Raw genomic sequence first — 13,772 nt, 5'->3', positions numbered from 1 at the left:
GAGTAAAACAGCACAGATAAATTAGAGGAAGCTAGGTAAGCCCATGATGGAGAAAGGAATTGAAGGGTGTGCTTATATGGTTAGATGAAGAGGAATGTGAGGAGGCTCATATGTAGCATGAATGCCGGCCTGGACTCGTTGGGCCGAATGGCCGGTTTCTGTAGTCTTGATGTATCTGAGATAAGAGTTCGCTATCATCTCCAAGTAGTCCCGCCTGTCTTTGACTATCCTTTTTTACTTATTTATGTTCTTGTATATAAAACAAATTGCTTAATCCCTTTTCTTAATACTCTTGGTATCTGCATATGATTCTTGATTAATCAATAAATACTTAATGTCGACTCTGCAAATTGAGAAAATATACCAGGTTACCCAATATTTACTTCACCTCATCACAAAAGTTTGTTTGTGTAGATCGAGGGTGTCCAACCTTTTCGGGCTGGGGGCCACATTACAATTTTTGCCCTACTTAGGGGGGCAGTTAGAACATTTCAGAAAGATAAAGGCATTAAAAATTTATCTTAATGAAAACAAGAACAAGGGGCAGCACAGTGGCACAGTGGTTAGCACCGCAGCCTCACAGCTCCAGCGACCCGGGTTCAATTCTGAGTACTGCCTGTGTGGAGTTTGCAAGTTCTCCCTGAGTCTGCGTGGGTTTCCTCCGAGTGCTCCGGTTTCCTCCCGCATGCCAAAGACTTGCAGGTTGATAGGTTAATTGGCCATTATAAATTGCCCCTAGTATAGGTAGGTGGTAGGGAAATATAGGGACAGGTGGGGATGTGGTAGGAATATGGGATTAGTGTAGGATTAGTATAAATGGGTGGTTGATGGTCGGCACAGACTCGGTGGGCTGAAGGGCCTGTTTCAGTGCTGTATCTCTAAACTAAAACTAACATACATTTTTGTTGAGCTTTAAATGAGAAGATTAATTTATTGATTAGCTTTCTTGTCACTGTGTTGCACACTGATTTACTAACATACCTGGCATTGTTGTGCTTGCATAACTTCAGTCTCTGCCTGCACATTTGATGTAGCAATGCTGAATATTCCGGATAGATGTCCATCTGATAGGAGTGACCGTGACCACTTTCTTACTTTCTCTTCTCATTCCCCCCCCCCCCCCCCCCCCATCTGTGCACTTACCATAAATGTGGGCAACAGAAGCAGGTCGTGAATGCCGCCTCTCTGCTGGGCACAGCCACATGTGGGATCGGGTTGTAGAAAACTTATAGCTGCCCAATATTCTGGCAGTTTATATCTGCGGGCCGGAGGGACAAATTCTGCCCACAGGCCATATGTTGGACAACCATGGTGTAGATCATTGAGCATGTCAGTTTTCCTCTTGTTTTCTTGTCCTCTTCCACGTGCAGAAATCCTTTATTTGCTATGTAATCTTTAAATAGAGTTCATATGTATTGCTTTCTGAAGATTACAGATCAGCTGGAGAGTTTATGCATGACGAATGGAGGAAAAATATAAAATCTGAAGAAACCTTTAATAGGGATTGGAGAGGAGACAATATTCGAGACTCTGGAGATGATTACAGGAGAGGGGAACTGATGAGGTAAGCAAAGTTTTCAGGCAATATCATTTACTGAAGAATATAAATATTTCTACTGAGGACAAAGTAAAATTAAATACTGCCGCTATTATTTGGGTTCTGGATGACAGCAATCGGAGTCCTGCTCTGGAATTCCCTCCCTAAACCCTTCTGCTTTGGCACCTCTTCTGCTTTTAGAAACATCCTGAAAACCCCAATTTCTTTAACGAAGCTTTGGATCTCCTTCTTAGTCTCTCTGTCCCTGATTGGACATCAGTATTCTGCATATCTATCAGTGAAATTTAAAGTGTTCTTTATATTATAGATAGGAACATAGGAGTAGGCCATTCAGTCCGTCGAGCCTGTTCCACCATTCAATACAATCATGGCTGATCATCCACTTCAATGCCTTTTTCCCACACTATCCCCATATCCCCTTATGTCATTTGTATTTAGAAAGCTGTTGATCACTGCTTGAAACATACTCGATGACTGAGCTTCCACAGCCCTCTGGGGTAGGGAATTCCAAAGATGCACAGCCCTCTGAGTAAAGAAATTTCTCATCATCCCTGTCTTAAATGGCTTCCCCCTAATTTTGAAATTGTGTCCCCTGGTTCTAGACTTCCCAACCAGGGGAAACATCTTAGCTGCATCTACCATGTCTATCCCTTTATGTATTTTTGTAGGTTTCAATGAGATCTCCTCTCGTTCTTTGAAACTCTAGAGAATACAAGCCCAGTTTCCCCAATCTCTCTTCATAGGGCAGTGCTGCCATCCCGGGAATGAGTCTGGTGAACCTTAGTTGCACTCCCTCTATGGCAATAATATCCTTCCTAAGGTAAGGGGACCAAAACTGCACACAGTACTCCAGGTGCAGTCTAACTAAGGTTCTATACAATTGAAGCAAGCCTTCACTACTCCTGTACTCAACTCCTCTTGCGATAAAGGCTAACATGCCATTATCTGCCTTAATTGCTTGCTGCACCTGCATGTTAGCTTTCAGTGACATATTGACAAGGACACCCAGGTCCCTTTGTACATCTACACTTTCCAATATCTCACCATTTAAGAAATACTCTGCACGACTGTTCCTCCTACCAAAATGGATAACCTCACATTTTTCCACATTATATTCCATCTGCCATGTTCTTGCCCACTCACTAAGTCTGTCCTAATCCCCTTGAAGCCGCTTTGAACCTTCCTCACAGCACACATTCCCATCTAGTTTTGTGTCTTCTGCGAACTTGGAAATATTACGTTTGGTCCCCACATCCAAATCATTGTTGTATATTGTGAACAGCTGGGTCCCAAGTACTGATCCTTGCGGTACCACACTAGTCACAGCCTGCCAATGTGAGAATGACCCATTTATTCATACTCTCTGTTTTCTGCCTATTAACCAATTCTTAAACCATGCCAGTATATTACCTCCTATCCCATGTGCTTTAATTTTGCTAACCAACCTCCTGTGGGGGACTTTATCAGAAGCCTTCTGAAAATCCAAGTATACTACGTCCATTGACTTCCCTTTATCAATTTTGTCAGTAACATCCTCAAAAAACCTGCAACAGGTTTGTCAAACATGATTTTCCATTCATAAACCCATGTTGATAATGCCCAATTAGATCATTATTATCCAAGTGTCCATTTATCACATCCTTTAGAATAGTTTCTAGCATTTACCCTACTACTGATGTAAGGCTAACAGGTCTGCAGTTCCCTGTTTTCTCTCTCCCTCCCTTCTTAAATAGTGGGGAGACATTTGCGACCTTCCAATCTGCAGGAACTGTTCCAGAAACTGTAGAATTCTGGATGAAAACCAATGCATCCACTAACTCCATAGTTACCTTTTTCAACGCTCTGGGATGTAGAAGATCAGGTCCTGGGGACTTATCAACCTTCAGCTCCATTTATTTCTTCAGTACAACCTTACTAATACTAATTTCCTTCAATTCCTCATTCTCCCTAGTCCCTTGGATCTCAAATTCTGGGAGATTTCTTGTATCTTCCTCAATGAAGACAGATACAAAGTAATCATTTAGCTTCTCTGCTATTTCTCTATTCCCCATAATAAATTCTCCTGACTGCCTGTAATGGACCCACATTTTTCTTTTTTACATACATACCTATAGAAGCCTTTACAGTCCTTTTTTTTGTTTTGTTTTTTGCTAGTTTACATTCATATTGTATTCTCCCTTTATCAGTTTGTTCGTCCTCCTTTGCTGTATTCTAAAATCCACCCACTCCTCATGTTTACTACTATTTCTGGCTACTTTATAGGTCTTTTAATCTTATACAATCCTTAACTTCCTTTGTTAGCAACCGTTAACTGCCTTTACTTTTGTGTTTTTGTGCCTTGAAGGAATGTATAGTTTCTGTAAACTATGTAATAATTCTTTGAAGACTATCCATTGCCTATGTACTGTCATATCTTTTCATGTATTTTCCCAATCCACCTCAGCCAATTTGCCCCTCATACCTTCATGATTTCCTTTGTTCAAGTTTAACACCCTGGCTACAGATTGAACTACCTCACTTTCAAACATTATGTAAAATTCTATCATATTATGGTCACTCGTCCCTAAAGGTTCTTTTACAACAAGATTATTAATTAGCCCTTTCTCATTACATAATGCTGGATCTAAAATAGCCTGTTCTGTAGTTGGTTCCTCAACATACTGCTCTAGAAAACTGTCCCAACACACTCCAGAAACTTTTCCTTCACATCATTAGGGCTCATTAGGTTTACCCAGTCTTGTGTGCTGATTTGAAGTCACCCATAATTACTGTATTACCCATACTACATGCTTCTCTAATCTCCTGATTTTAATCCCATCCCCCACACTACCACCACTGGTGGCCTTTGAACCACAACTACCAATGTTTCTGTCCCTTGCTGTTTCTTAGCTCCACTCAGATTCTGCATTTTTTTTCTTCCGATCTGAGATCCTCCCTTACAATGTACTGATCCCATCCTGTATTATCAGTACAGCACCACCTCCTTTTTCCTTTCTTCCTAGTCTTCCTCAATGCCAGATATTCTTGAATATTCAGTTCCCAGCCTTGGTCACCCTGTTGCCGCATTTCCGTAATGGCAATTAGATCATACCCATTTATTACAATCAGAATAACTTACCAGTTACTCACCAATCAGCAGCTTCCCCTGTACCGAAGAGAAAGGCTGCAACTGGAGGCTGAAAAAAGGTAGAAAAAGAAAGGAGCCCATCCCTCACTGAATTCCCTCATGCACCACCTCCCACTTTACACTCCGCGCTCAAAGTAGCTGTCAGTACAGACAAATTTATTGTCTCTTAATTTATAGTTCCCCTCCTTACTGAACTCCCTCACTTACCAAACTCGCTTCACACTCTGTGCCCTCCAGCAGCCCTCAGTGCAGACAAGCAGCACTGAGTCCCCTGAAATTTTGCTCCCTGTAAACTATGCTGTGTCAGCTCTGCTAGAGCTCAAACCGTTTAAGATAGCTACCTAATTAACTAGCAATAGCTACTCTGAGAGCTTGTGTATCCCTGTTTAACGCTGTAAGAAACCTAACTTTCCTCTTGGCTTTTTACACTCTGTGCCTTCCAGCAACACTCAGTGCAGACAAATTAATTAATTGAATTTAAATTCCACTAGCTGCTGAGGTGGGATTTGAACCTGCTGGCCTGGGACTCTAGATTACTAGTCCAGTGACATTACCACTATGCTACCATCTCCACTAAGTTGTCGAGTTTTTATTTCCATTTATTTCTCTCAGTTTCTGTGTAGAAAATAGTTGATTCAATTTGAGAGCAGAACATCTTTGTCAGCAGGTTTTCTCTTAACTTTGGCGTTGCAATGCAATTGAGTTTTTTTTCCCTAGGAGCTATCATAATGATTACATCAAAGGATCCGATGTTGATGATCGTTGGATGCAGAGTGAGGTAAGTTGCAGTTTGCTATATGTAGTTCCTGAGTGCGGTTCATTTTAGTGTAGGTACATAGCAGATAATCATTGCCATTAAGTGCAAACTTATTTGTTACAAATTAAAAACATGAAGTGCAGGAACTACTCAGTAGGTCTGGCAGCATCTGTGGAGAGAGAAAGAGTTAACATTTCAGAAGCCAGTGACTCGTGCTGCGCGTGGCTCTGTAGATACTGGCAGTCCTCGAGTATTTGAAGGAAATATATTCATCCTTTGTGCCTGAATCAAGACATCAAGTGTTGGTTAGTTAACCGTGAACAGCATCAAAAGCAATATTGACACAATTCTCACCTGATCATCTCAAAAACATACATGAGCATTTTTAGGTATGCACAATGTGCCAGAAAGTTGCACAGCTTGTAAGAAAGAAAACTAAAGCTGTTAAGTAGAAGACCAATGTGCAGCAGCCACCCAAAGTTTAAAGAGTGAAGAAATGGAACCTGTTGACCTCTTTTTAAAGATTAGAATTCTTGCCCTGTGCGCGTACACAAATTTCCACATATTGTCGAGTTGTACATGTATTGAGCAGCATTTCTGGAGAGAAATGGGGCTCTCCATTAGCGTGAGATTTTCTCCCTGAAGTAGCAAACATTTATATGCTGACACCCACTGAATTTTGAAATGTTGGTGGTAGACCTGTTAAAATGAGCACTCTAATTCCTGAATCATATAAAGTTTGGGACCCAGTCCATTGCTAACGTGAAAAAATGAGAATGACAGAAAAAGATCATCGGATCCATCAATCAAATAAATATTTTGAGTGCTAGTGTTCCTTCCCACCAGCAAGCATGTAATCTCCTGGGAGAGAGACAGATTTTTTTTAAACCCTCAGCCAATGCAGAGAAAAAGAAAATCTTGGAAATTCTTCTCCAATGCTCTTTTTTTTCTCCCCCCACCCCCCAATCCAGTCATAATCAAAACAGTTTCGGGAGATAAATGACTATGAGCATACATGTCAGCATCCCACCTACCTTTTGTGGGCAGAGATATTAGTCAGAACAAAAAACTTGCCAACTGCTTTCTGAAATGTTGCAGGAAAAACATACTTAACACTTGAGCTGTTAACTTATTCCAAGGGTCGATAATCCTTTGACATCTAACTTCAATGCTTGTTTAGCATATATGCATGATTCCTTGTTTTCCCTAGCCTATCTATTCCAATAGTATGTCCACAATGTTCTTATTAATAAGTGGACCTGTTCTTTTTAAGAAATGAATTTCCAGCATAGCATTTTGTTTTTGTGTCAGTCATCTAAGCATCCTAAGTTTATTTCAAGTGTATTTCATGCATTTGGTGCTTGTAGTTTGTTGCATCAGCCTTTTTTCATTTCTGTTGGTTTTTTAGTTTGAACCATACAGGTCGGATGCTTCCAAACCTGGCTATACAAATGAGGAGCTTTTTGAATATTTGGTGAGTATGAAATTTTTAATATATTGAATTTATCAAAAAGCAGAAAACTGTTAAATGCAGCAATCAAAACATCATTTTTAATTGTGAAAGAAAACATAGGCTGGTAAAATTGGTTCTGCAGCAAAAGTGTATTTGAGGAAGTTTTCATACATCTTTGTTAGAAAATTGACATGTTCGTACAGAAACTTGGATGCAGGCAATTGAGAATCTGACAAATTGATTTGTGTATGTGCCATATTTATTTGCATAGAATTAACTGAATAACAAAGCAAAAATGCGAGAGGGAGTTTGAAGATGTAATCGATGTAACTTTAATGACTTCCAGGTACTCCTTGAAAATTGCTGCATAAAAAAAATTGGGAAAAATTTGGTCCATATTATGAAAGGAGATGTGATGATGTGGTAAAAAGGGATAGCTAAAAGGCAGACACCTGTGTTGCAGTAAATACCTGTTTCCTAGACTTGCAACAGATGACTTAGATCAGTGTTGAGACCATATGTATGTAGACTGTATATTGTGTGTGTGTGTGTATATGTGTGTATATATATATATATATATATATATTATATGTACACAATGTGTGCATTGCATATACTAATGATTCTCCTGTTGCATTGGTGATAGTTGCGGAATGCACTACCGGTTTAACCTGTCCTTTACCTTTATGTTGGTTTTCTTTTTCTCTTATTTGCTCCTTTTTTCCTCCCCTCTCTGTATTCTGTGCCTGCTTATCCTTACTGAAGGGTTATCAGTAAGGGTGAGCAGGCAGTGGAAACTCTTTGGGTGGAATTGAGAAGCAACAAGGATGCAAGACTTCGGGAGTTGTCTACAGGCCTCCCAACAGTAATGCAATAGTAGCAGAATGCATAAATATGGAGATCATAAACTCATGCAGTGACAGTAAAGCATTTATAGTGAAAGATTTTAATTCTCTCAGACTGGGAGAAGCCAAACAGCACAAGCCGTTAATACAATAAATTTCTCAAGTGTATTTGGGGCATTTTTTGGAACAATGTTTTTTTGAGCCAACATTGCACCACATGGCCACAATGAAGTATTAAAGCTGTAAAAAGGAAGGCAAGGCATGTCGAGGGTAACAGTAAAAGATTTTATAGATGAAGTGGAAGAGAGTAGATAAAGGAAATATTGTTCCATTAAAGACACATGCAGATAAGGAAATGGCAGGCTTGTTAAAGGAGTTCTTCACATTCATCTGCATGGCCAAATAAATCAACGGGAGAAAGTTACTGGGTTTAATATAATTTTTAAAACCGTAATAGAGAAAATAATGTGACTTAAGATGACACAACTCCTGGACTTAATGGTTTCCACCCTACAGTATTAAAAGAAATGGGTGAGGAAATTTCAGTTGTGTTCAGAATAATATGTCAAAGTTTTCTTGGTTCAGGAACTGTGAATTCAGGCTTGGAAAATTGCATATCTGTCTCAGTTAATTAAGAAGGGTTCGAAAGAGAAACCAGTAAAATACAGACAAATCAGTCTAACGGCACTTATGGGGAAGTGACTGGAATCTATCAGGAGCAAAGTGACTGAGCATATGGACAACTTAGAGCTGATCAGAGACAGTCAGCATGGACTTGTCTGACTAATCTAATTGACTTTTGTCCCAGCATCTGCAGCCTTTGTGGGGGAAGAGAGGTCTAAGTTGCTGCTAAATTGATACTTTTGTTTGGAGACCAACCATTTTTCTCAACAATGTTCCTGTTAATTTATTTTTTAATAGCAATGATAGAAACAGGTTCTGTTACCTGGTGTGTGATGCTCCCCAGCAGACTACCTTTCAGTGTCCTGCCCATACAACGTTTAACAGCCAGGCAATAAAGTTAAACATCTACCCCTTAATCGTGTCTGTGCTCCCTGGCTATTGATTTAAGGTAAGGTGCAGGAGGTTTAGAGGGGACTTGAGGAAAGATTTTTTCACCCAAAGGGTGGTTGGAATCTGGAACGCAGTGCCTGAATAGGTGGTAGAGGCAGGAGCCCTCACCACATTTAACAAGATGAGCACTTGAAACGCCATAGTATACAAGGCTACGAGCCAAGTGCTGGAAAATGGGATTTGAATAGTTAGGTGTTTGATGGCCGGCACAGACACGATGGACCGAAGGGCCTGTTTCTGTGCTGTAGAACTCTGACTTTTTCAGGAGGTCACTAACATGGTGGATAAGACAATGTCGATAAATGATTTTCTCTCCGGTCTTGCAGAAGGCAATTGATAAGGTTCTGCACAACAGCCTATTAGCAAAAATGAAAGTACATGGAATTGGAGACACTTGGGACATAAGTTGTCAATTGGTTGCATAAAGGATTGATTGGTGTAATGACAAGTGATATTCCCCAGTGGCCTGTACTGGGGCCTCCGCTGTTGATATTTATCAATAACTTGAATGAAGGAGTGGAGAGTTGTATGTCCGTTTTTAGATAAGTCTAAGTTAGCCAAGACAGTAATGAATAGATGAGAGCATAAAGTTGTAATGGGGCATAGACAGATTAAGTGAGTGACCAAAACTCTAAACAAATGCAGTTCAACGTGGGAAAGTTATGCTCAACCTTTATAAATCACGAAGTAGGTTCCCAACTGGAGCATTGTATCCAATTCTAGTCACACGTCAGGAAGGATGGCGGGGGTGGGGGGGTACAGAGGAAATTTAGTAGAATTGGTGCCAGTTATCTGGGGCTACACTGGGGTGGAAAGATGAGAGAGAAGCTAGGGTTGCTCTTATTCTCAGGAATTGAATAGATTTCCATGAGGTAAGGGCTATTATTAAGAGGGATGTGAAGTAACAGTGGAGAAATGGGGTTGATATACAAATCAGCCATTGTTAATTGAATGCAGATGGTGGGCATTAACTGGGGATTCACCTATAGAAAGGAACTGACTGAAACTGTGGTTGCTAGGTCAGAAGGTGCATGCAGGTTTATAGTGTGTATCTCTGTAAATGAATGTTTAAAAGCGCATAAAGATTGTCTCTAGTTCCTGCCTTCACTGCCAGTCTTTCTGCAGTCTGACAGCCATGATCGTATTAAATGTCAGAACAGACTTGAGGTGTTAAATGGCCACCTCCTGTTGCTATGCTCCTCGCCCACCCGGCAGCACGCGCTCGCTCTCTCGTCCTTGCCCGGCTGGCGACGCGCTCTCTCTCTGGCCCTCACCCACTCTCTGATGCGTGCTTGTCCACCTACTCTCGCTCTGCCGCATGTTCTCTTTCCCACCAACAACAACCCGGGCTGCTGCTTGTACTTCCCCATTCAAATTCTACTCCAGCTGCTATCCTTACTTCGGATTTACATTTTATTTTAAACTGCATCTGCCATAGTTGATCTGACAGATTAGTTAATCTGTCTGCCTGTCATGTGGCCCCCACCTGCCAAGGTTGAGGCACATTAATTTCTGCATATGAACATTGATTTTTAAACTGTTACTGGAATAAAGAAAGAACTTTTTTTTTAAAAAAAAGTCTCTTGACTCGAAAGACATTTGCACAGTAACAGACAGTACTTGGAAAGGACAAAGGGGCCACTCCCTGCTCCAATTTAATCCACAATGGACTTTTGATTACCAGTCATTGAAAGTGGAGAAGCTAGCATTCCAGGTTGACTACTCAGATGCTCCCAATGCACAGAAGAGACAGTGTCAAATCAGTCATTCACATGACTACCTGCTTGGCCAACTAGGGGAGCTTTAACTTGGAGAAACCGTGTTTGAAGTCAAAAAAAGCTCCTGACTCCTGGATTGAGAACATCTCTCTCGCCTGCTCTCATCTCTGTCTCATGGAACTGAAAATCATTGAAGGCCCATGAACCCCCAAGAGAGAAAAGTTTCCTACAGTGAACAATGTTTAAGAATACTGGGTCGCAACGAAAAGCAAGACCTTATCTTCAGTCAAGGATTCTACAGTAACAAAACCCCTTCAGAGATTACCTCAAACTTCACTTTATTTCTCTTCTCTTTTCTGTCCCTATTTGCATTTGTATATCGCATGTTCATGCTAGCTTGGTGTGCATCCGTAGGCGTTAAGCGAATTAGAGTTTAAATTTTAATAAATTTCACTTTTCATCTTTAAACCTAAGAAAGCGTGTTTGTGCTCATTTCTTTGCCTTATAATTGGAAAGTGGCAAACAAGGATTCACCAAAGGGACAGCTCAAAACGTTGTGTTTAAAAATTCTCACCTGGTCGTAGCACTGCCCTTTTACAATTTTCCACTTTTTTGTAGTTAATTATCTCCTAGCTTTGTCATCTGCCAACTTGAATATACCCCTGTATAATCCCTGCACCATTGTGTCCCCCAGTCTCTTCAGGGTTCGAGTCCGTACAACACTGCCCACGATGACACACATTGTGATAAGCTTGTAGGAACTGTGGAGTGAGAGGAAAGAACATAAATTGTTAATTGGAATTCTGATTGAGAAATGTTTGGGTGGATTAAGATTTTTTTTTGTGTAGACTGATGCTTGCAGTAAAGTCAGATGATGTTGGTGAAATACCTCACTATATTCAGACATTGCAGCAGGTCCATTGTTATTTATGATGCTTGGGGCCCTAACTATTCAAGATGTTGCTCATTGGAGTCTTAATGACATTAAAAACCTTCCTTGATGTAATGCTACTCAATTCAGAGCTTAAGCAAAATGTAAAACAAAAATCTAGCATGAGAAATCGAGACAAAATTGCATTTTTATGGTGATGTAAGTATATAACTGAGAAGGAAGGTTTTAGGGAGCAATGAACAAAGAATAAAGCAATATTTAGAAAATCAATGCTTACAGATTCAAAAGGATTTTTACAAGCTTGATCAGTGACCAAAGAAATAGGCGCTGCAGTTTAATATAGGGAGTTGCAAGGTTGAGATTTGGCAGAGAGATGATTGATGCAGGCGGCGCAGTGGTTAACACCGCAGCCTCACAGCTCCAGCGACCCGGGTTCAATTCTGGGTACTGCCTGTGTGGAGTTTGCAAGTTCTCCCTGTGTCTGCGTGGGTTTCCTCCAGGTGCTCTGGTTTCCTCCCACAGCCAAAAGACTTGCAGGTTGATGGGTAAATTGGCCATTATAAATTGCCCCTAGTATAGGTAGGTGGTAGGGGAATATAGGGACAGGTGAGGATGTGGTAGGAATGTGGGATTAGTGTCGGATTAGTATAAATGGGTGGTTAATGGTCGGCACAGACTCGGTGGGCCGAAGGGCCTGTTTCAGTGCTGTTTCTCTGAATCAAATCAAATCAAATGTCAGGTCTTGAGGGTTTTGGTGCAAAGGTCATTAAAACCGTCAACTCTGCGCCCAGGCTGTTAATCAAGCAAAAAAAGTTAAGTTACAGAGCAAGCGGTATAACATAAATCTATTGTAACACTGTGTTTGGCCCTGGAAAGATCATATCTGGAGCACCGCATGCGGTTTTGGTTCCCCCTGTTGCAAAAAGGATATTCAACTATTGGAAGGCAAACAGAGAACAGTTACACAGTCAGTCCCAGAATTTAAGGGAATGAGATATGAGGAAAGATTGACTACCTTGGGTCTTTTCTGTCCTCAGAAAAGACTAAGTGGGAACATGATAAATTACTTAAAATTATGGGAGACTTGGACAAGTTGGATCCAAGTAGGCTTTTCTGCCCTGTATCAGATTTAAGCACATGAGGTCACATTTGCCAATTAAGGACAAGGGTGAAAAAAAAACAGAAATGCAGAAAGAACTTCTTTTACTAGAAGGGTAGCAAGAATACAGAATAAATTACCAACACAGGTAGTGGAACAAAAAACTTTAATGGGTTTCAGGAAGGAAATTGCCAGGTTCTTGTATAGCCCAGGCATTCATAATATTCTGTTGGTGCATTTCTAATCACAGAATTGTTACAGTGCAGAAGGAGGTCATTCGGCCCATCGTGTCCGCACAAGCTCTCCAAAAGAGCAATTTACTCAGTTCCATTACCTCGTCCCCTGCCCGTAACCCTGCACATTCTTCCTTTTCATATAATAGTCTAATTCCCTTTTGAATGCGTCAGTTGGACCTGCTTCCACCTCAAGCAGTGTATTCCAGACCTTAACCTCGCTCTGCGTGCAAAAGCTTTACATCATGTCACTTTTGCTTCTCAACAAATACTTCAAATCTGTGCCCTCTGGTTCTTGATCCTTTGACAAGTGGGAACAATTTCTCTATCTACTCTGTCATGATTTTGAATACCTCTAACAAGTCACCTCAGCCTTCTCCAAGCAAAACAGTCCTAGCTTCTCTATTCTATCTTAACTGAACTTCCTCATCCCTGGAGCCATTCTCATGAATCTTTTCTGTACTCTCTCCAATGCCCTCACGTCTTTCCTAAAGTGTGGCGTCCAGAACAGGATGCAGTACTCCAGCTGAGGCTGAACTAGTGTCTTATACAAGTTCAACCTAACTTCCTTGCTCTTGTATTCTATGCCCCTATTAATAATGCCCAGGATACTGTATGCTTTAATAACTGCACTCTCAACCTGCCCTGACACCTTCAATGACTTATGCACACATACACCCAGGTCCTGGATTTGTTTGCCCTACCTTTTTCCCCTTCAAGGGAGCATACCTTGACTCTGCCCGAATTATATCTCTTGAAGGTAGTCCGTTGTTCAGCTACCGGTTTTCCTGCCAACTTTTGACTCCAATTTATTTGCCCCAGCTTCATTCTTAACCCGTTGAAGTTGGCTTTCCCCCAGTTAATTATTTTTGCCCTGGATTGTTCTTTGTTGTTTTCATAGTCAGCCTAAACCTTATGATACAATGATCACTGTCCCCCAAATGCTCTCCTACTGATGCGTGATCCACTTGGCCCATCTCATTCATAAAAATCGGGTCTAGCGATACCTCCTTTCT

At 40.9% G+C, this 13,772-nt stretch overlaps 1 protein-coding gene across 1 annotated transcript in view; it reads left to right on the top strand.

The window, feature by feature from the left end:
• Window positions 1–13,772, top strand: part of LOC137346653 (uncharacterized) — a 132,073-nt gene that overhangs the window by 95,468 nt on the left and 22,833 nt on the right. The window contains exons 13-15 of the mRNA XM_068010300.1: window positions 1,429–1,564; window positions 5,403–5,463; window positions 6,851–6,916. Coding sequence (XP_067866401.1) covers window positions 1,429–1,564; window positions 5,403–5,463; window positions 6,851–6,916 — 263 coding nt within the window. The remainder of the gene's footprint in view (window positions 1–1,428; window positions 1,565–5,402; window positions 5,464–6,850; window positions 6,917–13,772) is intronic.

The sequence above is a fragment of the Heterodontus francisci genome, chromosome 2 (genome assembly GCF_036365525.1).
Source record: "Heterodontus francisci isolate sHetFra1 chromosome 2, sHetFra1.hap1, whole genome shotgun sequence".
In the NCBI taxonomy this organism is placed as follows: domain Eukaryota; kingdom Metazoa; phylum Chordata; class Chondrichthyes; order Heterodontiformes; family Heterodontidae; genus Heterodontus; species Heterodontus francisci.
The sequence above is the reverse complement of the archived record's forward strand: the minus strand, read 5'-3'. Positions and strand labels throughout refer to the sequence as shown.